The 18,345-nt window shown below is 33.8% G+C and overlaps 2 protein-coding genes across 2 annotated transcripts; one reads left to right on the top strand and one right to left on the bottom strand.

Moving 5' to 3' along the window:
• Positions 1–5,266: 5,266 nt before the first annotated feature.
• LOC144543975 (pentatricopeptide repeat-containing protein At1g07590, mitochondrial-like) lies at positions 5,267–8,805 on the bottom strand. Its single transcript, XM_078292419.1, has 2 exons — positions 8,386–8,805; positions 5,267–8,084 (listed from the first exon to the last, which is right to left on the bottom strand). The coding sequence occupies exons 1-2, from the start codon at positions 8,725–8,727 to the stop codon at positions 6,780–6,782; spliced, it is 1,647 nt and encodes a 548-aa protein (XP_078148545.1). The 5' UTR covers positions 8,728–8,805; the 3' UTR covers positions 5,267–6,779.
• Positions 8,806–15,302: 6,497 nt separating this feature from the next.
• LOC144576197 (uncharacterized) lies at positions 15,303–16,742 on the top strand. Its single transcript, XM_078326496.1, has 4 exons — positions 15,303–15,440; positions 15,565–15,642; positions 15,821–15,910; positions 16,527–16,742. The coding sequence occupies exons 1-4, from the start codon at positions 15,438–15,440 to the stop codon at positions 16,590–16,592; spliced, it is 237 nt and encodes a 78-aa protein (XP_078182622.1). The 5' UTR covers positions 15,303–15,437; the 3' UTR covers positions 16,593–16,742.
• Positions 16,743–18,345: the final 1,603 nt, after the last annotated feature.

Below are 18,345 nucleotides of genomic sequence, written 5' to 3'. Positions count from 1 at the left end.
CTGTTAGTTTTTTTTGGATTTTTTTAGATGTTTACTTTTTTCCCATTTAATTGGTACCACACGTATCAAACATTCACAAATATTAAAAAATAATATCAAATAATAGCTCGATTCGAATATAATATCAAATAATCATAACATACATAATAGCTCGATTCAAATTTAATATGAAATATTGTACAACAATTCAATATTGACATACAACATGATCTCATATAACATAAATAAAAAGTCATCACATATATATACACACATTGATATTTTTCTACAATGTTACAAACTCCATTAGTTACAAATTTACTTAATTTCTAAAGATATTTCTTACATTTGTAGTGAAACATAGATTACAACGAGTTCTCTCCGAACATGATGATCGGCCATGAATCTAACAAATGCAAATGATAGTAACACCAATTAATAAAAGGTGCCAAGCAAGAAGAACTTATTGTGAGAAATTTCAGCTTCAAACGATAAGCCGATAGGGAGAAATTCAAATCATATATGCTGTTTTTATATTTTTGAAAAGTCTAACTTTGAAAATAGCTAGAAAATAGTAGAAAAATCCAAATGAAGAAAACTTCATCTCTAAACCACTTGTTTTTCTGTCCTCTATCTAACTGTATAAGTGGATTTTGGATTTGGACTTTTGATCAGCCTGCACTGGCTGATCTGTCACAGGAGGTCAAGAAGGGATCGTAGCTAACTTTAGAAATTCATTCCAAGAGTTTTACTAAGCCAAATTTCATGTTCTTTATATGAAAATTCTCAAGACATGGTGTTCTATATGCTGGTAAAGTTTCATAAATTTTGGGGCTTCCTAGCTATATCAAACAGTAGCCTAAACACAGGGGTAAACTAGGAACAGTTCTGTCATTTTTGCTGTTTTTTTTCATTTCAAAGACTGAACTTCAAAAATTCATTAAAAATAGCCAAAAAATCCAAATTGATCAAAATTGGAGCCTAAACTGCATGAAATTAAATCCTCTATCTGTTTGTCCTATTTATTTTACCAAAATCAGAGTTTATGTTCTCTGATTTGCCAGTTTTCAACAGAAGGGTATTTTTGACCCTTTTTGATAACAATTGAGTCAATTAATAGGCTTCATCACTGATACTTTCAAGCTGAAATAAATGGACAGACTCAAATACTTTCAAGCTGAAATAAATGGACAGACTCAAACTCATATTCACTAAACAAAGAAGTACATGATAAATTCAACACCTATGTGCTGATTTGCATAGCCACCTGCAATAATTGAGTCGATTTGCATAGCCACCATGTGCATCGCAAACATCATTAAGCTCAGGATCCTCCAATTTTTCCCTGCATTCAATTATATAGAAACATCAAACACAACACAAACATGCAAGTATACTTCCCTTTAAATTAACCAACTACTAAAGATAAATAGAAGGCCATATTTACAATCTTCTAAAGACAAATATAGAAACATATATAAACTCTATTTTCTGCACGTTTCTGAAATATTTGCCTAAGTTTAGATTTTTTTTTTTTTTCACATGCATCAACTTTTTTAATTAATTGCCGTGAACCGACGAACTGGTACCAACACTGCCACCACACAAGCAACACGGCAGCAACAAAAATCAGAGACAGAGTTATAAGAATCAAAGCCGCATAACCTCCAAAATCAAGTAATTCAATCGAGTCGGAAAAATCAACAATCCGCACTCGATTTATCAAATCCAATTCAACTAATCATCACGACAAACAAAGAAATCAGCAAGGCACAAAAAATATACTGAGGTTGTATAGGGGCAAAGAAGGATAATTTTGTAACCAAAATTTCTAAGAACATAAGCTGGATACAATGAAAAGTCAATGGAAAGTATCAGAGAGTGGGACCCACATAACAATTCTACGGTTTCCTATGGCTGAAGCTGCAACAAACTCGCGTGGTGACGGTAAATCTCCAAAGCTTGTAAGTTCAGACCATTGCCATATCTCTTCGAAAGACAACATTAAAAGCAATAAGTAAATGTCAGAGCTAATCAAACAGAAATTAAGAAGAAAGGGAGAGAGAGAACAAGAAATTTTAATTAGCAAATCAGAGAACAAATCAAACAGAAATTAAGAAGACAGCATCACCTTTCCAGATCTAGCCATGGCGACGATAGCTCGGGAGGCCCTGCGACTCTGGTCAAGTCAGAAGTGAACCCGCCGCATGCGAAAACGGCTCGGTCTTGGCTGGTCCGGCAAGAGAGCAAGAGAAAGATGGTGCGTCGAGAGAGGCGAGAGAGCCAGAGAGAGATGCTGAGGGCCATTGGTCTGAGGCGAGAGAGGCGATCGATTTTGGAAACGGGTTTGGGGTTCCGATCAAAATTTGAAGGGTTTCCATTGGGGTTCTGGCGCGCGGAGGAGAAGGTTCTGGCGCCCACACGTTTTACCCAAAAATCAGCGTTAAAAAAAAAAAAAAAAAAAAAAAATTTCAGAGACCGGTGCTGGCGCCGGTCGTTGATACAGTTAGTCGCCGAAATTTGAGTGAAATTTTTTATATTTGACGAAAAATTTAACATTAGTGACCGGCATCACTCCCGGTCGCTAATACCGGTCGCTGAAACTCTGTTTTGCTGTAGTGCATTTTGAACCTAAATATCAAAATGAAACTTTTTTTTTTTGTTCTGGCCTTAAATTTATTGCCGAGGATGAAGCAAAACATCAATAGCTCCCATAATGCAATCTAATTTGTAAGCATTTCTATTTTGTGTTGCTAAGAGGTCCTTCTCACCTGCCTCTTCAAACGCTTGCTCACAAGTTGATACCATAACGCATGCCTGCTGATGCTATATCCATACTAAACGGCGATTTCTTCTGAGCGCTTTCAATTGCCTTGTTTAAATTTACAAGTGACGGCCCATAGACGTCAACACACACATCGATGCATCTCTTCTTCCTGCAGCTTCTTCGCCTTGGCAAGATTGTAGGTGTGGTTGGCCAAGGACAGCTGGAGGCCTATAACCGCTAACTCGTATTTGTCAGCATTACGACTTTCGGGTACTGCCTGAAAAGAGGTGATGCAGAAGTCGTAGCTCTCTTGTCTTGAAGTCACATTCTTGCACGTGTCTTCTACGATGGAAGCATATATCAGCGTAAAACTCAGGGAGAGGAGGCAGAGGAGAAGAAGTTGCTTCATGATTAATTATGTTTCTTTGCTTTTGTTTACAAATCTTTCTTTCTAAATTGTTTGCATTTTTCTGAGTCGGAAGTCTATTTTTATATATGGTCTTCATGTAGAATATCTACCAAGATATGATTCCCATTTATAACCATTTCTTCCTATACACGAAATATATATATATAGTGAATTATATCTATTTTTACAAAGAACGCCATAAATATATGATCTCTATTGATCTTTTTCTTAATTGCTAATTAGTACACACCACAAAGTTCTTTTGGAAGTATATTAATGATGTTTCTTTAATGTACCCATCTGTAAAATGGTAACGTATATTTACAATCCATGGATTTTCTGGAAGTAAAGATACTAATGGACTTGATGAATTATTTTGGACACAACGCAATTATTTAGGAAAATCATTTGAGAACAATTTTTTTGTAAAATCATTTGATAATTGGTGGAACACGTTGTCATATTATTCCAATCATTATTGGAATAATTTGTGTATTTATGTGAATTTGGTTTAGTGTAAAGTTTAATTCTCATGTTGTTGATTTAAACCACCTCTTTGGGAAAATTCTGACCTAATCTAAAGTAAAATATCCAAATTAACTTCCATTTTGCATTATTATGATTTTTGGTTCATAACTTAGAAACTTAGGTTCGATTTGTGCTGGGTCGGATTAAGTTAGTCTGACTTCTGATAATTGTTAGTCACAGGTCAGATCGGGTTGGGTTGGCTTGGATTTCAGACATTCAGTTACAGGGATATTAGCTGACAACTGTCACGATTGCCTTGTACAAAGTACAATGCTCGGTAGAGTGAGCAACCGAGCATGGTGAATTTAAAGAAGAGTGCTTGGAAGGAAAATTGTGCTAAAAAGAGATGGAGCAGGACCGGTACCACATACTGGTAAGAGGGAATAAGCTGTCACAGTGTAGAAGGAAAGTTATGAAGGGGTCCTCACAATCTCTGTTAATTGCAAGTAGAAAGGGGAGGGTATTTATCATTTATAATTGGGAGAATGTAATGTTTTAGAGACCTTTATTTCCTTCTTTAGGGAAAAGGACTGAATGGTCTCCCTCACAATTCAACACAGCATCTCATATGGCCGCAGTAATAGAGCAGTTTCAAACATTTACTGGTACAAAATCAGGCTCAGAATGATGGAGCAGGGGGATTTCGTATTAACTGGTAACATGAGATGGAAATGTCAGGAGGAGAAGAAAAGTTACAGATGGGTCCGTCAACTTTTCTTTTTTACAAGGGTCCATCTTCACTTCTTTAATCTAATCAGATTATCAGAGAGACTCTAGTTTTTAATTTTATTTTTTTTATGTTTTTTATTATGGTTGTTATCCATTAGATGTTTTAGGGAGTTGTAAAACCTTTTTATCAAGTTATAACAGAATACACGCCTAAGGACTTTTCATCATAAAAGAAAAGAGTTTAGTATCAGGTTTGGATTTCAAACGGGTCAGGTTGGATTGGATTCGAGTCAGTTTGACTGTTCAACAAGTTCAAGTCGGATCTGACAGGTTACTGAATTTTTTAATTTTATAGTAGCATTATACGAGTAGATCATGTTCGGGTCAAAATGAATAAGGTCAAACTCGTTGGACATTTAAAAAAAAATGTTTAAGTTTTGTTCATGTTTAGATCTCAGGTCAGATATGTTTTAGTTTCTTTCTACAAAAATCAAATTGGTCGAGTTTGGTTCGGGTCAGGTAAATCCTTCGGATCGGATCAGATTTTGTTATATCGAACTGAATTTATCCATATGCTTCATATGCTGATTTTAAGAACTCATAAAAACCATGAAAGAAAACCCAACTGCTTCGTAGGTTATAAAATAGAGGGAAAATAAAAAAGCACGCAAGGATTTCAACATGTACTGTTCTTTATCCTTGGATCCTAAGAAATCAAAATTCTATGTTAGGCCTACTCCCATTTCAAGAATTAGAAACAAATTAAACAAGATGGTATATAATAAAGAGAAATTGAATAGAAGAATGATAAAAAAATAAAAAAAACAGAATTTCATTTCTTCAATATTATCTGGATTGATTGTCCCGTACAATGAGAAATAAACAAATAATTACCCTCATACAAAAGCTAGTCAAGTTTAATGCACTGGGTTCATAGTTTTTTTTTTTTTTTTGATCATTAGAAAGCCCGTAGGCCAATTTTTACATCTGACTAAAATCCCAAAAGGATTGAGTTACATATTATATGTCAGAAAAGAAAACCTTATACTCTCAAGGGACACTTAAAGCAAAAAAAGCTAAGAACTGAGAACTAAGCACCTCTGTAATCCTGATACAATGGATAAGTACTCCCTGTTAAATTCCAGTCTTCATAGCGCCCCTTCTTTGCCAGATAATCAGCCATCTCAATGTGGCTTCTTGACACCGAGTGGCACCTGAATTCTTTGTTGTCCTGCAACAGCCTCCATATCTCTTGCACTTCCTTAAACACCTTCCAATCAGCTTGTAAAGGCGGGGGCAATTGCGCAACCAGACCCGCCAATTCTTTGCTATCCGTAAGAAACAGGCAACCCGTTAACCCATATTTCAAGGCCTCAAGGATTCCTTCTTTTAAAGCCAAAGCTTCAGATAAAAGTGGACAGCATGCCCTGACAGATTTGGACCAGTAAGCAATTAAAACCCCATTCTTGAATAGTACTCCCCCAATTCCTCCCTTCCAGTCAGTGGACCAGGACCCATCTGACCAGCATATGTATTCCGATTCTGGTAACACCTCATTATGCACTGCTGATTTGGTGAGATACTTCCCAGTTGCTGCAATTTTCGACTCAGCCGAGATTTGATAGAAATACCTGTGGAACAACTCAATTGTTGGGATCTTGCCGTTGTATGCCCTATCGTTTCGACATCTCCATATTGCCCATGTGATATTTGCAAAGTCAGTCCATTGTTCATCAGATAGGTGTTGGGTTAGAAACTGAGGGCCTTCTTGTAAAAGTTCCCACAGCTTGTCGGATCTTAAGGCAAGGCAGCTTGCAAACCAGCAGCCTCTTGAGAAGGGACAATTAAAAAGGAGGTGAGCAACATCCCAGTACCTGTTACACAAGTAGCACAGGTTGGGTCTGCACTGGTGAAGTGGTGATACGGGAAGAGATAATTGCTGATAGTGGCAGTGCTCCCTTGCTCAGCTTCCAAATGAAGAGCCTCACTTGGGGCTGTAAGTCGCCTCTGTTCCATACAAGATCCCAGAAATCCACCTTCTCCCTGTCTACTTGTTCATAGTTGAAAACTTACATGAAAGGGTTATAGCTATTAACTCTGAATGCTATAGCAATTAATAAACCAGCATAAATTTGAGGGCTACCCCTTATTAACTTCTAAATTATCTGAAACTTTTTCATTTTGAGATGCAACATACCAAATGTTGGCTGTCTTTTGCCTACATGGTAAAAGTCAGGTGTACTTGCAGACGTATCAAAATCTTTGTTTTGAAAGTTCAAATTGCTGGGATCACAGTTCTTTTGCTGGGACAGGTGAATCTAGCGTTTTCTTGTTTGCATTGCCGCCTCCACAGCAACACAAAATTTAAATGTTTGCATTGCCTCAAAAGGTTCTTTTGCCGGGACAGGTGAATGTAGTATTATGCTCTCATGTTCCATCAGTGGAATTCCACTGATGGAACATGAGAGCATTTGATGTTGCATTGCCTCCACTAATAAGTTTCAAAAGTCGATAAGTTTCGGCATCAGGCTTTGCCCCATCAGAAATCATCCACTCCAAGACGTCATCTTCATGTCGATAAACCCTTGCTGTAACATAACCTTTCAAAAGTGCATTAAACACAAATGTATGCCGGCTATATTTTGATCTCTTCAATTCTTTAAAAACAAACTCGGCATAATCTAATATACCCGAGTGACCAAACATTTCAACAACCATTAAGGTGCTCTCTAGCCACGCTGTCGATTGCATATTTCTTTTGGTCAACGGTGTCCATTTACTATCTTTGAGTGTTTTTATTGCATCCGTAACCTGACCTGCTTTTAGATAACCTAGTGTCAAATGGCGGTAAGTAATTGCATTTGGTTTGCAATTATTAGAATCCATCTCCTTGCGAATCCCAATTGCTTTTTCTATGATCCCGTACCGGCAATAAACCGACAAGATTGAATTGAACTGGTTCGGTTGATCTATCTTTTTAAACCTTCTCAATTTGGCCCAAATTTCCTCAGCACTAGAGACCAACCCGACTTTTCCAAATGCCTCTATTGCTAACAAATAACTGTCTGGATCCACACAAGGAAGCTGCTGTACTGACTTCCAAGTTAGATCTAACTCTTTAACCTTGTTAAGGCAACCATATAACATTACAAGAGCATTCAACGAAACCAAATTATATTCCGTTTTTAACCTTTCTAGGTCCTTAACGTAACTTTCCGCAACAGTATAAAGCCTAGCCATGGCATAGGCTTTTGCTAAAATGCAATAGGTGTTCTCATTCGGCTCTACATCGGCCGTTTGCATTTCATCAAACAACTTCGACAACTCGTCTATATCATGTTTTTCAGCATGAATGTTGAGAAGAATGTTAAAAGTGTGGATGTGAGGTTTGACACCATCGGCTTTCATCTGTGTAAGAATATCCGGTATATTCTCTCTACGACTAGGTGCCAAATGTAGAGCTATCAGACTGTTATATACAGATGGAGATATAGGTAACGACATTTTTCGCATTTTTTTCATGTATCTATGAGAAAGTTCGATATTGCGGTCAGCCAAACAGTACATGACTAATTCGTTGTAGAGAAACTCGTTCTGGTACAATTTTGGAATGGTTTGAAAGAGTTTCTCAGCACGAGCAATGCCATGACATTTACTGGTACATTCCAGAAGGTAAGAGTAGTCATGTTCTGTTAACTTGTAGGGCCTTTCTCTCACCACCCATTCCATCACCTATAAGAAAACAGAAACAATAAAATTTGAAAAGATTGGTCTTATATATATATAAATAAAAAAAAAACTAGATAATGATACAATCTCAGATTTAATTAAATCAATTTTTAAGTTTCATTTGGAAAAAAAAGAGAATAAATTGAATTTAAAAATTAAATGTAGAACCCTCCATCATTTAAAATCCAAAAACTTTGGACTATTTAAAATCAATAATAAAATAATTTCTGACTAAACTAAAATTAAAAAATTAATAAATGAACAGGAAATATATATAGTACAGAAATAAATAAATAAAAAATACCTCGAGAGCACAGGAATGGAGATGGCGGCCACGAAGACAAATTAAGACTTGAAAAATGCTATTGCGATCCACCGCAAATCCATCTCGCATCCACCCCTTAAGGACTGGCACGATCGCCTCGCCAGGCGGCAGCTTCTCCAGCCTCGACGTCAGCATATTGTGTTCCAATCCATGTACGGACGGAGATCGAGATTTCGGATCGGACGCGAAATGGTCGCATTGAGGATCCGATTGGAACAGTGAGGCTGGAAGAGTGGTGCACGAAGCGAGAAAAGATAATCCTCCATTCCTTGCTGTGTTGATTCTTGTTTGAGTGTTTAGTAGTCTTAGAAGGGATTGCATCTCTCTTTCTCTTTCTATGCAGCAAATTGTCGAGCACTTGGTGTGCAATAGAGCAGAGGTCGGAAGGAATGAAGAGAGAACAAGCCGTTGTTTTAGTTACCATCCAAATAAATCGAAATTAAATAATTACCACCAATTAGTCAGAATTTTATTTCTGCCATTCTCGTAGACTGGGTCCGCGCATGGATCACAATCAGTCTGTGCATGGATTTGTTTTTCTTTTCAGTAATCTAAATTGTGAAGCAGAAAAAAAAATTATAATCCGATTTGCAGACTCAGTCTACACACGAATTTTTCTTTTTCTTTTCAGTAATATGAATTGTAAAATGCAAAAAAAAATACAATCCGTGCGCAAACTGAGTCTGTGAATCAATTGAGATCCGTGCACTGATCCAGTCTGCGAGAGTGGTATAAATGAAATTCTAGCTAATCGAATGGTAATCATTTAATGTTGATTTGCTAGGGTGGTAACTAAAAAAATTTCGAGAGAACAAAGGTAGAAGTATTTTTTTTATAGAGAAAATTGGTTATTTGTCACTCCAAAACTTTAAATTTGAAAAATGCAAGCTCGAATATGACATTTTTCATAATCTTGAATTTTAGAATATATGGGGTGCTACCATCCCCCTAAATTTTTTTTTTTTTTTTTTATGGCTAGTTAAGCAAAATAGGGTTTTAACAAGAGATAACCTTAGTAGAAGGGGTTGGTCTGGAAATATGTAATGTGTATACTGTTTCGAGATGGAGTATGTTGATCATTTATTTGTCAATTGTCATTTTGCTAGATCTATATGAGCTCAAATTGCTACGTATAATAGGTTTGTTTTTGTATGTAATTATGTTGTTGATTTATGGAAAGTGAATTATTGCATCCCTCTCAAAGATGCTAATCTAGTAGAGATAATTCGTGGGACTGTTTTATGGATCTTATGGCTTGATCGAAACAAAATTCTATTTAATGAAGGGTATATCCATACTGTAAAGGTTTTAGGAGCCAAAATTATTGTTGTAGCTAACTTTTGGGCTACCAATCAAAAGTCTAATATTACATCTCAACTTAATCTAATCTTACTTTCTGATTTGAAGGACCTGATAGACTCCACTATGGTTTCCAAGGAGGCTATACATAATTCAATCCATATTCATGGAACATGTATAGCTTTGGTTTGATGACATGGCTATTTCCAGCTCTTCCGTATTCTCTGACAATTTATAGTCTTACAGGATCTTTTTTGAATATTGGCATATGTATGGAGCTTTTGGTGTTGTTATAGGCTATTATGTTTTTCTTTGTTGATTACTTGTTTTGGTTATACTATGATATAGTAGGTTTATACATATTGTCTTGTTTTGTTGATGTATCGGTTGTTGGATTTATTGTCAACCTCGTTCGATTTAACATCAACATTAAGCATATATGTAATCTAATTATGGATTGTTTACTGTCATATATGATTGTCAATTAAAGTGATCAAATAACGTAATAGACAATTAATATATTCATTAGGATGTGGTTCATAAATGTGTAGAACAATTTAGACAAAGATTAAATCATTGATGGACTGATTTAGAAATTTGCAATTCATAAAAGTACCTTTTTCAGATATCAGAAATCTACCTTTATAGAGGGTTGTGCTGTCTGCACGGATATCGATGCAGTTGCACAGCTTTTGATGCGCCAACACGATTTTTGATGCGCCAACACGGTTTTTGATGCACAACACATTATACTTTTTTTCAATTTGGTAGATAACCATAAATGTTATTATATATGTTTTTCTCTTAAGAAAAATACAGTTATGTGTGTCTTCTTTTCTTCTTTCATCATCAAAGAATAAAGAAGAGAAATCCATTAGAAAATTTGGAGAGGATTTCTCAATGGCTACTCCTTGCTGTCTTGAAAGACTTATTCCTTGACCCGACGACAAAAGGCGAGAAGGACTTCTTGCCATTGAAGACTTTTCTCGTGCTCACGGAGACGGCTTGCTCTACAAGGCTTTGGATATTCCATGATAAACGGCATGGAATCAGGTATTATGTTCCGCACTTCAGATTTATATTTTGGGTCTCTTTGGTATAGGACGGTTCTTAGGTTAAGGCGGGGAACTGTTTCTCCTTCCCCGTGGTGTAAGTGTTTGACTCCTAGATGAGATGTAATTGTTTAATCTCTAGATAAGGCGTAATTGTTTAGTCTTTATGATTCTCCAACATCGGTATCAGCTGATTGGTACCAATTGGATATTGTATGGTTTTATATTATATGAAAATCACATATTCTTTCAAAAAAAAAATGTTTTTTTCTTCTATAAAATGAAGTACTTCATGGGAGGTTTAAACCAAAAAAAAAAAAAAAAAATTGAGCTCTTTTGATAATTTTGTTCCTTTTTCTATTCCAATTTTAATTCTCAGATCAAAAAAGGCGGAGTTCTTATATAAATGCTTGAAATATTATAATCTCTATGAAGAATGTGCTAATATAAACACCTTAATTTTCAGATATGAACACCTAGAGTTTTATGAGTAATGATAAATGATATTCTAGTTAAGAACACAACGTAAAAGTATAAACACCTGTTAGATTTATTTATGTTCTAAAAATTAATATCAGCACTCAAAAAATGACGAGAGGTCAATGTGTACCAGGATAACAGTTCAGTAGTCGCTATTTGATACCAATTCTATGATGAGAAGGTGAGAACAAGTAAGAGAACATTCAAATATTTTGCTACTTTTGGATCGGGTTAGAGTTCAGGCCCGTTAATTAATGAAATTTGCAGAAATTCCATCTGAATTTTTGCTATCAGACACTTATTAAGATAACTGGTAAAAAGTAACTTTATATTTTACTGGTAATTAATGTATATGAACTTGAAATGGCAATTTGATCAGGTTATTGGATGGTCTTGGCTCAGTTGCAAGCCGGTAATCGGTTGATTCGGGTCATTACCGGAGGTATCAAGTCGGATCAGATTTTGAAATGAAAGACTCTTATGGAAGCTCACTGTCATCATATCATTACATTTACCTTTGCCTTTGTTTACATTTTTTTATTGATTTTATAATTGTTATATATAATTTTTTACTGATAAACCCACGTTAACTGTTTGCTGAAATGCTCCTTAGAGGGTTTGTTGATACTGTATTGATTGATGGGAATTGCAAAAGTTTACAACTGGTATCGAGATATTTATGATGATAATGAATCAACTTGTTAGAACCTTCATGATAATTGGTAGCAAATTTTTAAATTATATTTACCATTTATATTATGAATTCCTTTAAAGATTATATATGATGTGGTGTTCACTAGAGATAAATTGAAACGACTTTGCACCTAGGAGCAGGAACGACTAGAACTAAATAGGAACAAATGAGTGTAATTAGCACTGGCGGACTCGAGAAGAGTCCGGAGTAGGTACTTGCCTATGCTTGGATTCGAAAAAAAAAAAAAATTAGATCAAATAATATTTTATACTTGTGTCTATCTCACCCCTAGATGAATATAGTATAGTACAGTAGAAGAAAATTGTATAGAAATATAAGTCGGTTCAGATTGATTCGCGTAAAAGAAAGAAAAAAAATAAAAAATACGCAATTTGATTAGTTATTCCACTTAGTAGAATTGTTGATTTGTTAGGAGAAAAAAGAAGTCCGCTACTAAGGATATAAATATGTACCATGTCGTGACTAGTCACGTCGTAATTTGGATCACGTATCGTGCCATGCCGTGAGCAAATTTGAAAGGACAGTCATGGCACGTGAATGGACACAATACATTACTTACGCCATTACCACACATGACGTGTCCAAACGTGACCGATCACGTTTGTCACGTTTGGTCACGTCGATCTAACTATTTTTTTTCATAATTTAGGTTAGATTATTTAAGGTTTACTACTCGATCAAAGATCTAACCGTTCTAATTACACGTGATCATGTGTCATGCCGTGACCAAATTTTTTGCGTGACGTGCCTTGATGTGTCAAATTTTCGAAAGATGGTTATGTCATGTGGATGGTCACGGCATGTAATCGGCACACATGCCGTGACGGAACCATGTCATGCCGTGACTTTTTTAGATCCATACTCACTATTTGTTCAGAGAGAAAAAAATATATATACTCTTATCAATTATTTGTGTTTACTTCTGATCAAAACCCTAGATCCATATATAAACCTTTTAAACTATGACTGCAATACTATTTCCAGCTTGATTATTATAAACAAAAATTTATTGAGGAGTATGGTTCCAAGTATTAATTAAGCCGATATGCGAATGATTTGGTCAAGTACAAATTTCAAGTGCATAATATTTTCCGCGACAAATTAATATTAGGATATCTTATTTAATTATTCAAGCAATTAAGCATCAAAACTGATTTCAAGCGCACAATATCATTACCAAATTAATGGACAGTCTACCATTTTCAACCTAAATATCAACAATATGCATGTAATTCGGTATCTTAAAACTAACTATGTGAGTTAATTATATAAAATTAGCACACCAATATGCATGCGGACTTTCAAATTATGTGAGTCAATCATATAAACTTACCACACCATACACTGCAAATTCAATTCAGGATACCATATATGCATGCAAATTAGCACACCGTGCATTGTAAATTAGCACACCATGCATGCAATTCAGGATCTTAAAACAATATATGTGGATCAATCATATAAAATTGAAACTAATGTGAATGAGAGTCAATTTAATTAATTACAGTGCCTGAAACATTTTATTGTAAACTATTATAGAAATAACTTATAAATACAAAAAATAATTGAATAAAAAATGGAGGTCAATTGATGATGTGCATACATGCATGCATGCATGCGTAGTAGTAAAAAATTAATTAGATAAGTTAATTAGAGATATTATACTAGGTGCAGAGCACACTTAAGATGTAACTCTAGAAGATGAACATCTGTAATCTTCTGGAGTAAAGTATTGATTCCCTCCATAGAAGGTTGGGCTTGAGAATCCTTCACATTGATATTAAGGATGGTTAAAGAGGTCTATATGTTGTTCCACCTTTTAAACATCACGCATGTAAGCACCACCTCCTGACTCACGGGCCACTCTAAAATTATGAGAAGTATTAGATCGAACAAGTTACTAATGTAGTCACATATCATTGTGTAAGTGGTAGGAAAATTAGTGTGAAGAGAGGAAAAATGAGGTGACACAAAGAAGAAGAGTGAGAAATAAGAGAAATCTCAACGATATAGAGAGTAACTAGTGTGAAGAGGAAGCTGAAGAGCCAAAATGTATCTAAATTTCATACTCATTTTTTTTTTGAAAGAATGAGTATGAAATTTAGAGGCTTAACCTTCGTCATTCTTTCAAAAAAAAAAAAAAAAACTTCTTTTACTCTAAGATGAAGCATAGATGAAATGATAGAATGATGGAAGTTTGTCCCCCGAACATAGAGACTATGATCATGTTTGATTGTGGATTAAAGTTCTGATGAAATATGTTGCTTATTCTACTTGGCAGCTTTTGCTAAGGTTTCAAAAAAAAGAAATATATTTCTTATTCTAAGTTGTAACGGCATAAGATATTTTTGTTTGATTGTGAGTTAGTTAAGTCATGAGTTAAACTCATTATAGTTGAGTTGTATATTATTATATTTTATTGTTGAATAGTGTTTTGTTGAATTAAGAAATTACAAAAAAAAAAAATTACAACACAAGAATTTATATCCGAAGACTTTTAAAATTAATATTGTACAATTTAGAAATAAAATTAAATTGCAGCTGTACCTAATTTAAAAAGTCAAATGACAAATAAATTCTCTATTACATACAAATACTAATGCAAATAAGTTGTCCATCACATTAAAAAGCAAATACAAATAAGTTGTCCATCACATATTACGTAATTTCAAAAAAAAAGAAAAAAAGACGCGGCATAAGTTATACAACCTAAATATGTCGGTTAATTTATAACGACATAAGTGGTTTCTTATGCCATACTATTCTATCATACTTTATCCATGTTTAGCAACATAAGTGGATAATAAGGTATTTATCTTATGACTTATGCCACAATCAAACATGATATATGGTAATATGTATATTACGAATTGATTTATATTATGAATTAATATCTTAATTTTCAAATTTTAAATAGTTGATCCGAACAGTTAAGCACGACTCCTATATAAAAATGTGTATGAAGACCAAATTTTACAATTGTTTTTAAATAGGTAGAAAATCACTTCTATTCTTCTATTGAATAGTCCAATAATTTTAGATCAGGTATTTTTTTACATATCAAAAAATGTTCTAACAAATATAATTTTTTATTTGAAAGTAAATTTTCATAAGCAGATAATGTTGAGGGTTTCAGGTCAATTTTAAAATTCTAACAATTATTCAAGTCCATGACACGAAGACGAGCTGCTTTGTAATATGCATATCTCCGTAAACTCACTCGGATAACAATTACATAGCAGGAAATTTATCCTTTCTGTAACATAAGCAATTGGGCCGAAACAGCCCAACTCGCTAACTGTACGGCCCAAGATCTAAACCAAATTATTTTTTCTCGACAGGGTTATAAACAAAAAAATGTCTCGGAGATGTGGTCGCAAAATTAAGAGAGATAAATAATAGTCGCCGCGGTAATCCACCTTTCTTCTTTCGAGTCTTCGATTCCGTTTCGTCGAAAATCAAAGAGATCGAAGCGATCTGATACCATGGCAAGTTTCAGTTTTTTAATTTCTCGGAATTATCGATGTGATTTTATTCCTCCTATGCCCGATCGATCGAGAGATTCTAATTTTTTTTCTGTAAAAACCTGAAATTGTTTATTTTATATTGAAGGTTTGCATCTTTTGTTTGGTGCCTCTCTTTCTAATCCCAGTGGTCAACGCGCTTCCCTTGCTCTTTGATCTCATTCTTGTAAGTTACTACCCTTTTCTCTTGTTTTTTTAACATTTTGTTAAAATGTATAGTCTGATCTGATTCAGACCTTAATTGGATCTGAAATGGCACTTGGCCAGTAAGATAACTTTACCAGACCTGATTTGTGCAATAACAACACTCAACATATATTTATTTTATACATAATGATATGCAGAGAAAGGTGTACAGTTTATTTGGATGGGAATACACGAAGCCTGAGCGGGTCCCACCTGCTTGCCCGTACAAACCGAAGAATGCCGAACAGGTAAGCTCCATTTAGATTGTTACTATTTTCCTGATCTCCATGCAATAATTGTATTATTGTGGCATAATTGTGTTTAAAGTATGCAAAATTCGACCTTTGTGGTTAGTATAACTAATAACAACTAAAGTTAATTTTTCTGAATTAAAGATTTGGTTGCGTAGTTTATGCTTTTGGAGGATTTGGGGGTGTTTGTTTGTGCTAATTTTTGCAACTTTGCCATTTAAGCGTGGCAGCGATATAAATTAGTATCATTAGGATTCTTTTTTTTTTTTTTTCTTGTTTAAGTGTTGGAATTTACTTGTACGGTTCCAACCGATTTTCTCAAGTAATTACTGTGTGCATCTAGAAAGCAATACTCATTAATTCCACTTTTTATGTTTTTGGAAATTGCTCCTATGCTATCATTAATTCTATTTTGTGTAAAGATAATATGAGAATTTTTTCTCCAACGCTTTCCCTATGGTGAAACATGCAAGTTTAGAAACCTGTATTAATTATTGTTCACTGTAATAGGCTATAGAATATACTATAGGGTTTATCAAATGTAACGTTTGCTTTTGCATTTCATACCAAGGTGCATTATATTTATGTTTTTTTATGTTTGTTTGTTTTTCAGGGTGCAAATGAAGAAAAAATCACAAATCCACATCAACAAACAATTGATGGAGAGAAAAGGGATTGACTGGATTAATATATTGTAATACTACAAATGGAGTTGCAAGGTATTTCTTTTATTTGGAAAGCAATAAACTAGTGTTTGTAATATATGCATCTGTTGGAGAACTGTCAGACATATATGTTTGTCTTGGAGTAATGTTAATTTCTTGTAGAATTGTTTTCTAAGCGATTTCATAATTTGCATAACTCAAGTGCTGGATAATAATGGAGCACTAATCTCTCATGAAGATTTGAAACTGGTATAGACGACAAGTAATTTTTTAACATCATTAAAAAAAAATGCGGGACCTAGATCATGTTTTTTTTTTTGCTTAATTGAAATTTTAAAATAAAATTTTCCTTATTTCATATGAAATATTACTGGAACTGATTTTGACTGGATAAATTTACTTCTATTTGGAACTTTAGTCTATAATCCTAACACGCCGAATAGAGTGCGACAATACATAAAATAAAATGCACACCTTTCTATCTTGTGTATATTAATAACTCAATTTCATTTTATTATATTTCACCAATTATGAGATAAATTCTTCTCATTCAACTAAATATATTTTAAATTTGGTTTCCAAAGTAACTCGCATTAAATTAAGTTCTCATTTAGTTCCAAATATCGGAATTGTGTAATTTCATGAGGTTAGAATCATTGAATCATCATACCTACACACAAATCTGACGGTGTATAACAATAAATGCATTAGTTTTTCTCAAATTGAAGCAAAATCAAGCAGACACGAACTTTTCTTATAAATTTATAATACACCACATAAGTATTAAAGTAATTTCTACCAATAATACAGTACAACTCAATTTTTTTCTGGTACCACGCAAGTACAAATGAGAAACACAACGAACAACGACGTTGATTAGTCTAAAAACGATCTAATACTCATTGTGAACAAAAATTAACATGTGGCATGAGATCATAATTAAAAATATGATACCACGTAACGGTGAATTCATATCACCTAAGATACCTCAATTTTTTAGTTGGAATCGGGTCCTTTTTTTTAAAAGGTTAGTGACTAATAGCATAGTAACGAATATATTAAATATTAAAGTAAAAAAATTATAATATTTACAGGTTCATTGCTAATTTGCTATTTGGCAATGTTTCTAATACCCCTCATACACTATTCGATAATGTCTGATATCAATTGTTTTTAGATCGAGATTTAAGTTCGTCGATCCATTGCTATACATTGAAAAAAACTCTACGAACATATAAAAAGCAATGGCTAAACAAAAGTTGATGTTATTCCGATATATTTTAATAAGTGTTTGCATTAGTTAATAAAAGAAGAAAATAAATTCAAAATGTAGTTTCTACTCAAATTTAAGTTTCAAAATTTCGAAGATTGACCACAAATAGAAAAAAAAATGAAATCTATCACAAATCGAAAATCAAATGTTTATTAATGTACTTAATATCATATTCGTAATAAAATTATAATTATTGGCTCTATTAATTTTTAAGCAATATGAATTACTAAATTTAATAAAATTATATGAAATATATTATGAATTAATCTCATTATAATAATAAATATAATATAATTAAATGTATAAATAAAATTTATCATATATAATTGTTCCCTTATTAATTACCTTGTAAAGCTTTCACATTCTGTTATTTGAGGTTAATAAATTATTTTTTAATTATTTGGTAAACTATATTATAAATGAATTTCATTATCGGCACAAACAATCCGCGTCCTCCATTAATTTGGTTTGCAACTACAAAGCTAAACGGTCCA

Source organism: Carex rostrata, chromosome 25, assembly GCF_964058835.1.
Source record: "Carex rostrata chromosome 25, lpCarRost1.2, whole genome shotgun sequence".
Classification (NCBI taxonomy): Eukaryota; Viridiplantae; Streptophyta; class Magnoliopsida; order Poales; family Cyperaceae; genus Carex; species Carex rostrata.
Note: the sequence above shows the minus strand (reverse complement) of the source record. Positions and strands in the feature narration are given on the sequence as shown.

Excerpts from the sequence above, each read along its gene's own strand:
- LOC144543975 (XM_078292419.1), bottom strand. The coding sequence starts at position 8,727 with ATGCAATCCCTTCTAAGACTACTAAACACTCAAACAAGAATCAACACA. Across the intron at positions 8,085-8,385 it reads TCCATTCCTGTGCTCTCGAG|GTGATGGAATGGGTGGTGAG; the intron begins GTATTTTTTATT and ends GTTTTCTTATAG.
- LOC144576197 (XM_078326496.1), top strand. Across the intron at positions 15,643-15,820 it reads TGCTCTTTGATCTCATTCTT|AGAAAGGTGTACAGTTTATT; the intron begins GTAAGTTACTAC and ends AATGATATGCAG. Across the intron at positions 15,911-16,526 it reads AACCGAAGAATGCCGAACAG|GGTGCAAATGAAGAAAAAAT; the intron begins GTAAGCTCCATT and ends TTTGTTTTTCAG.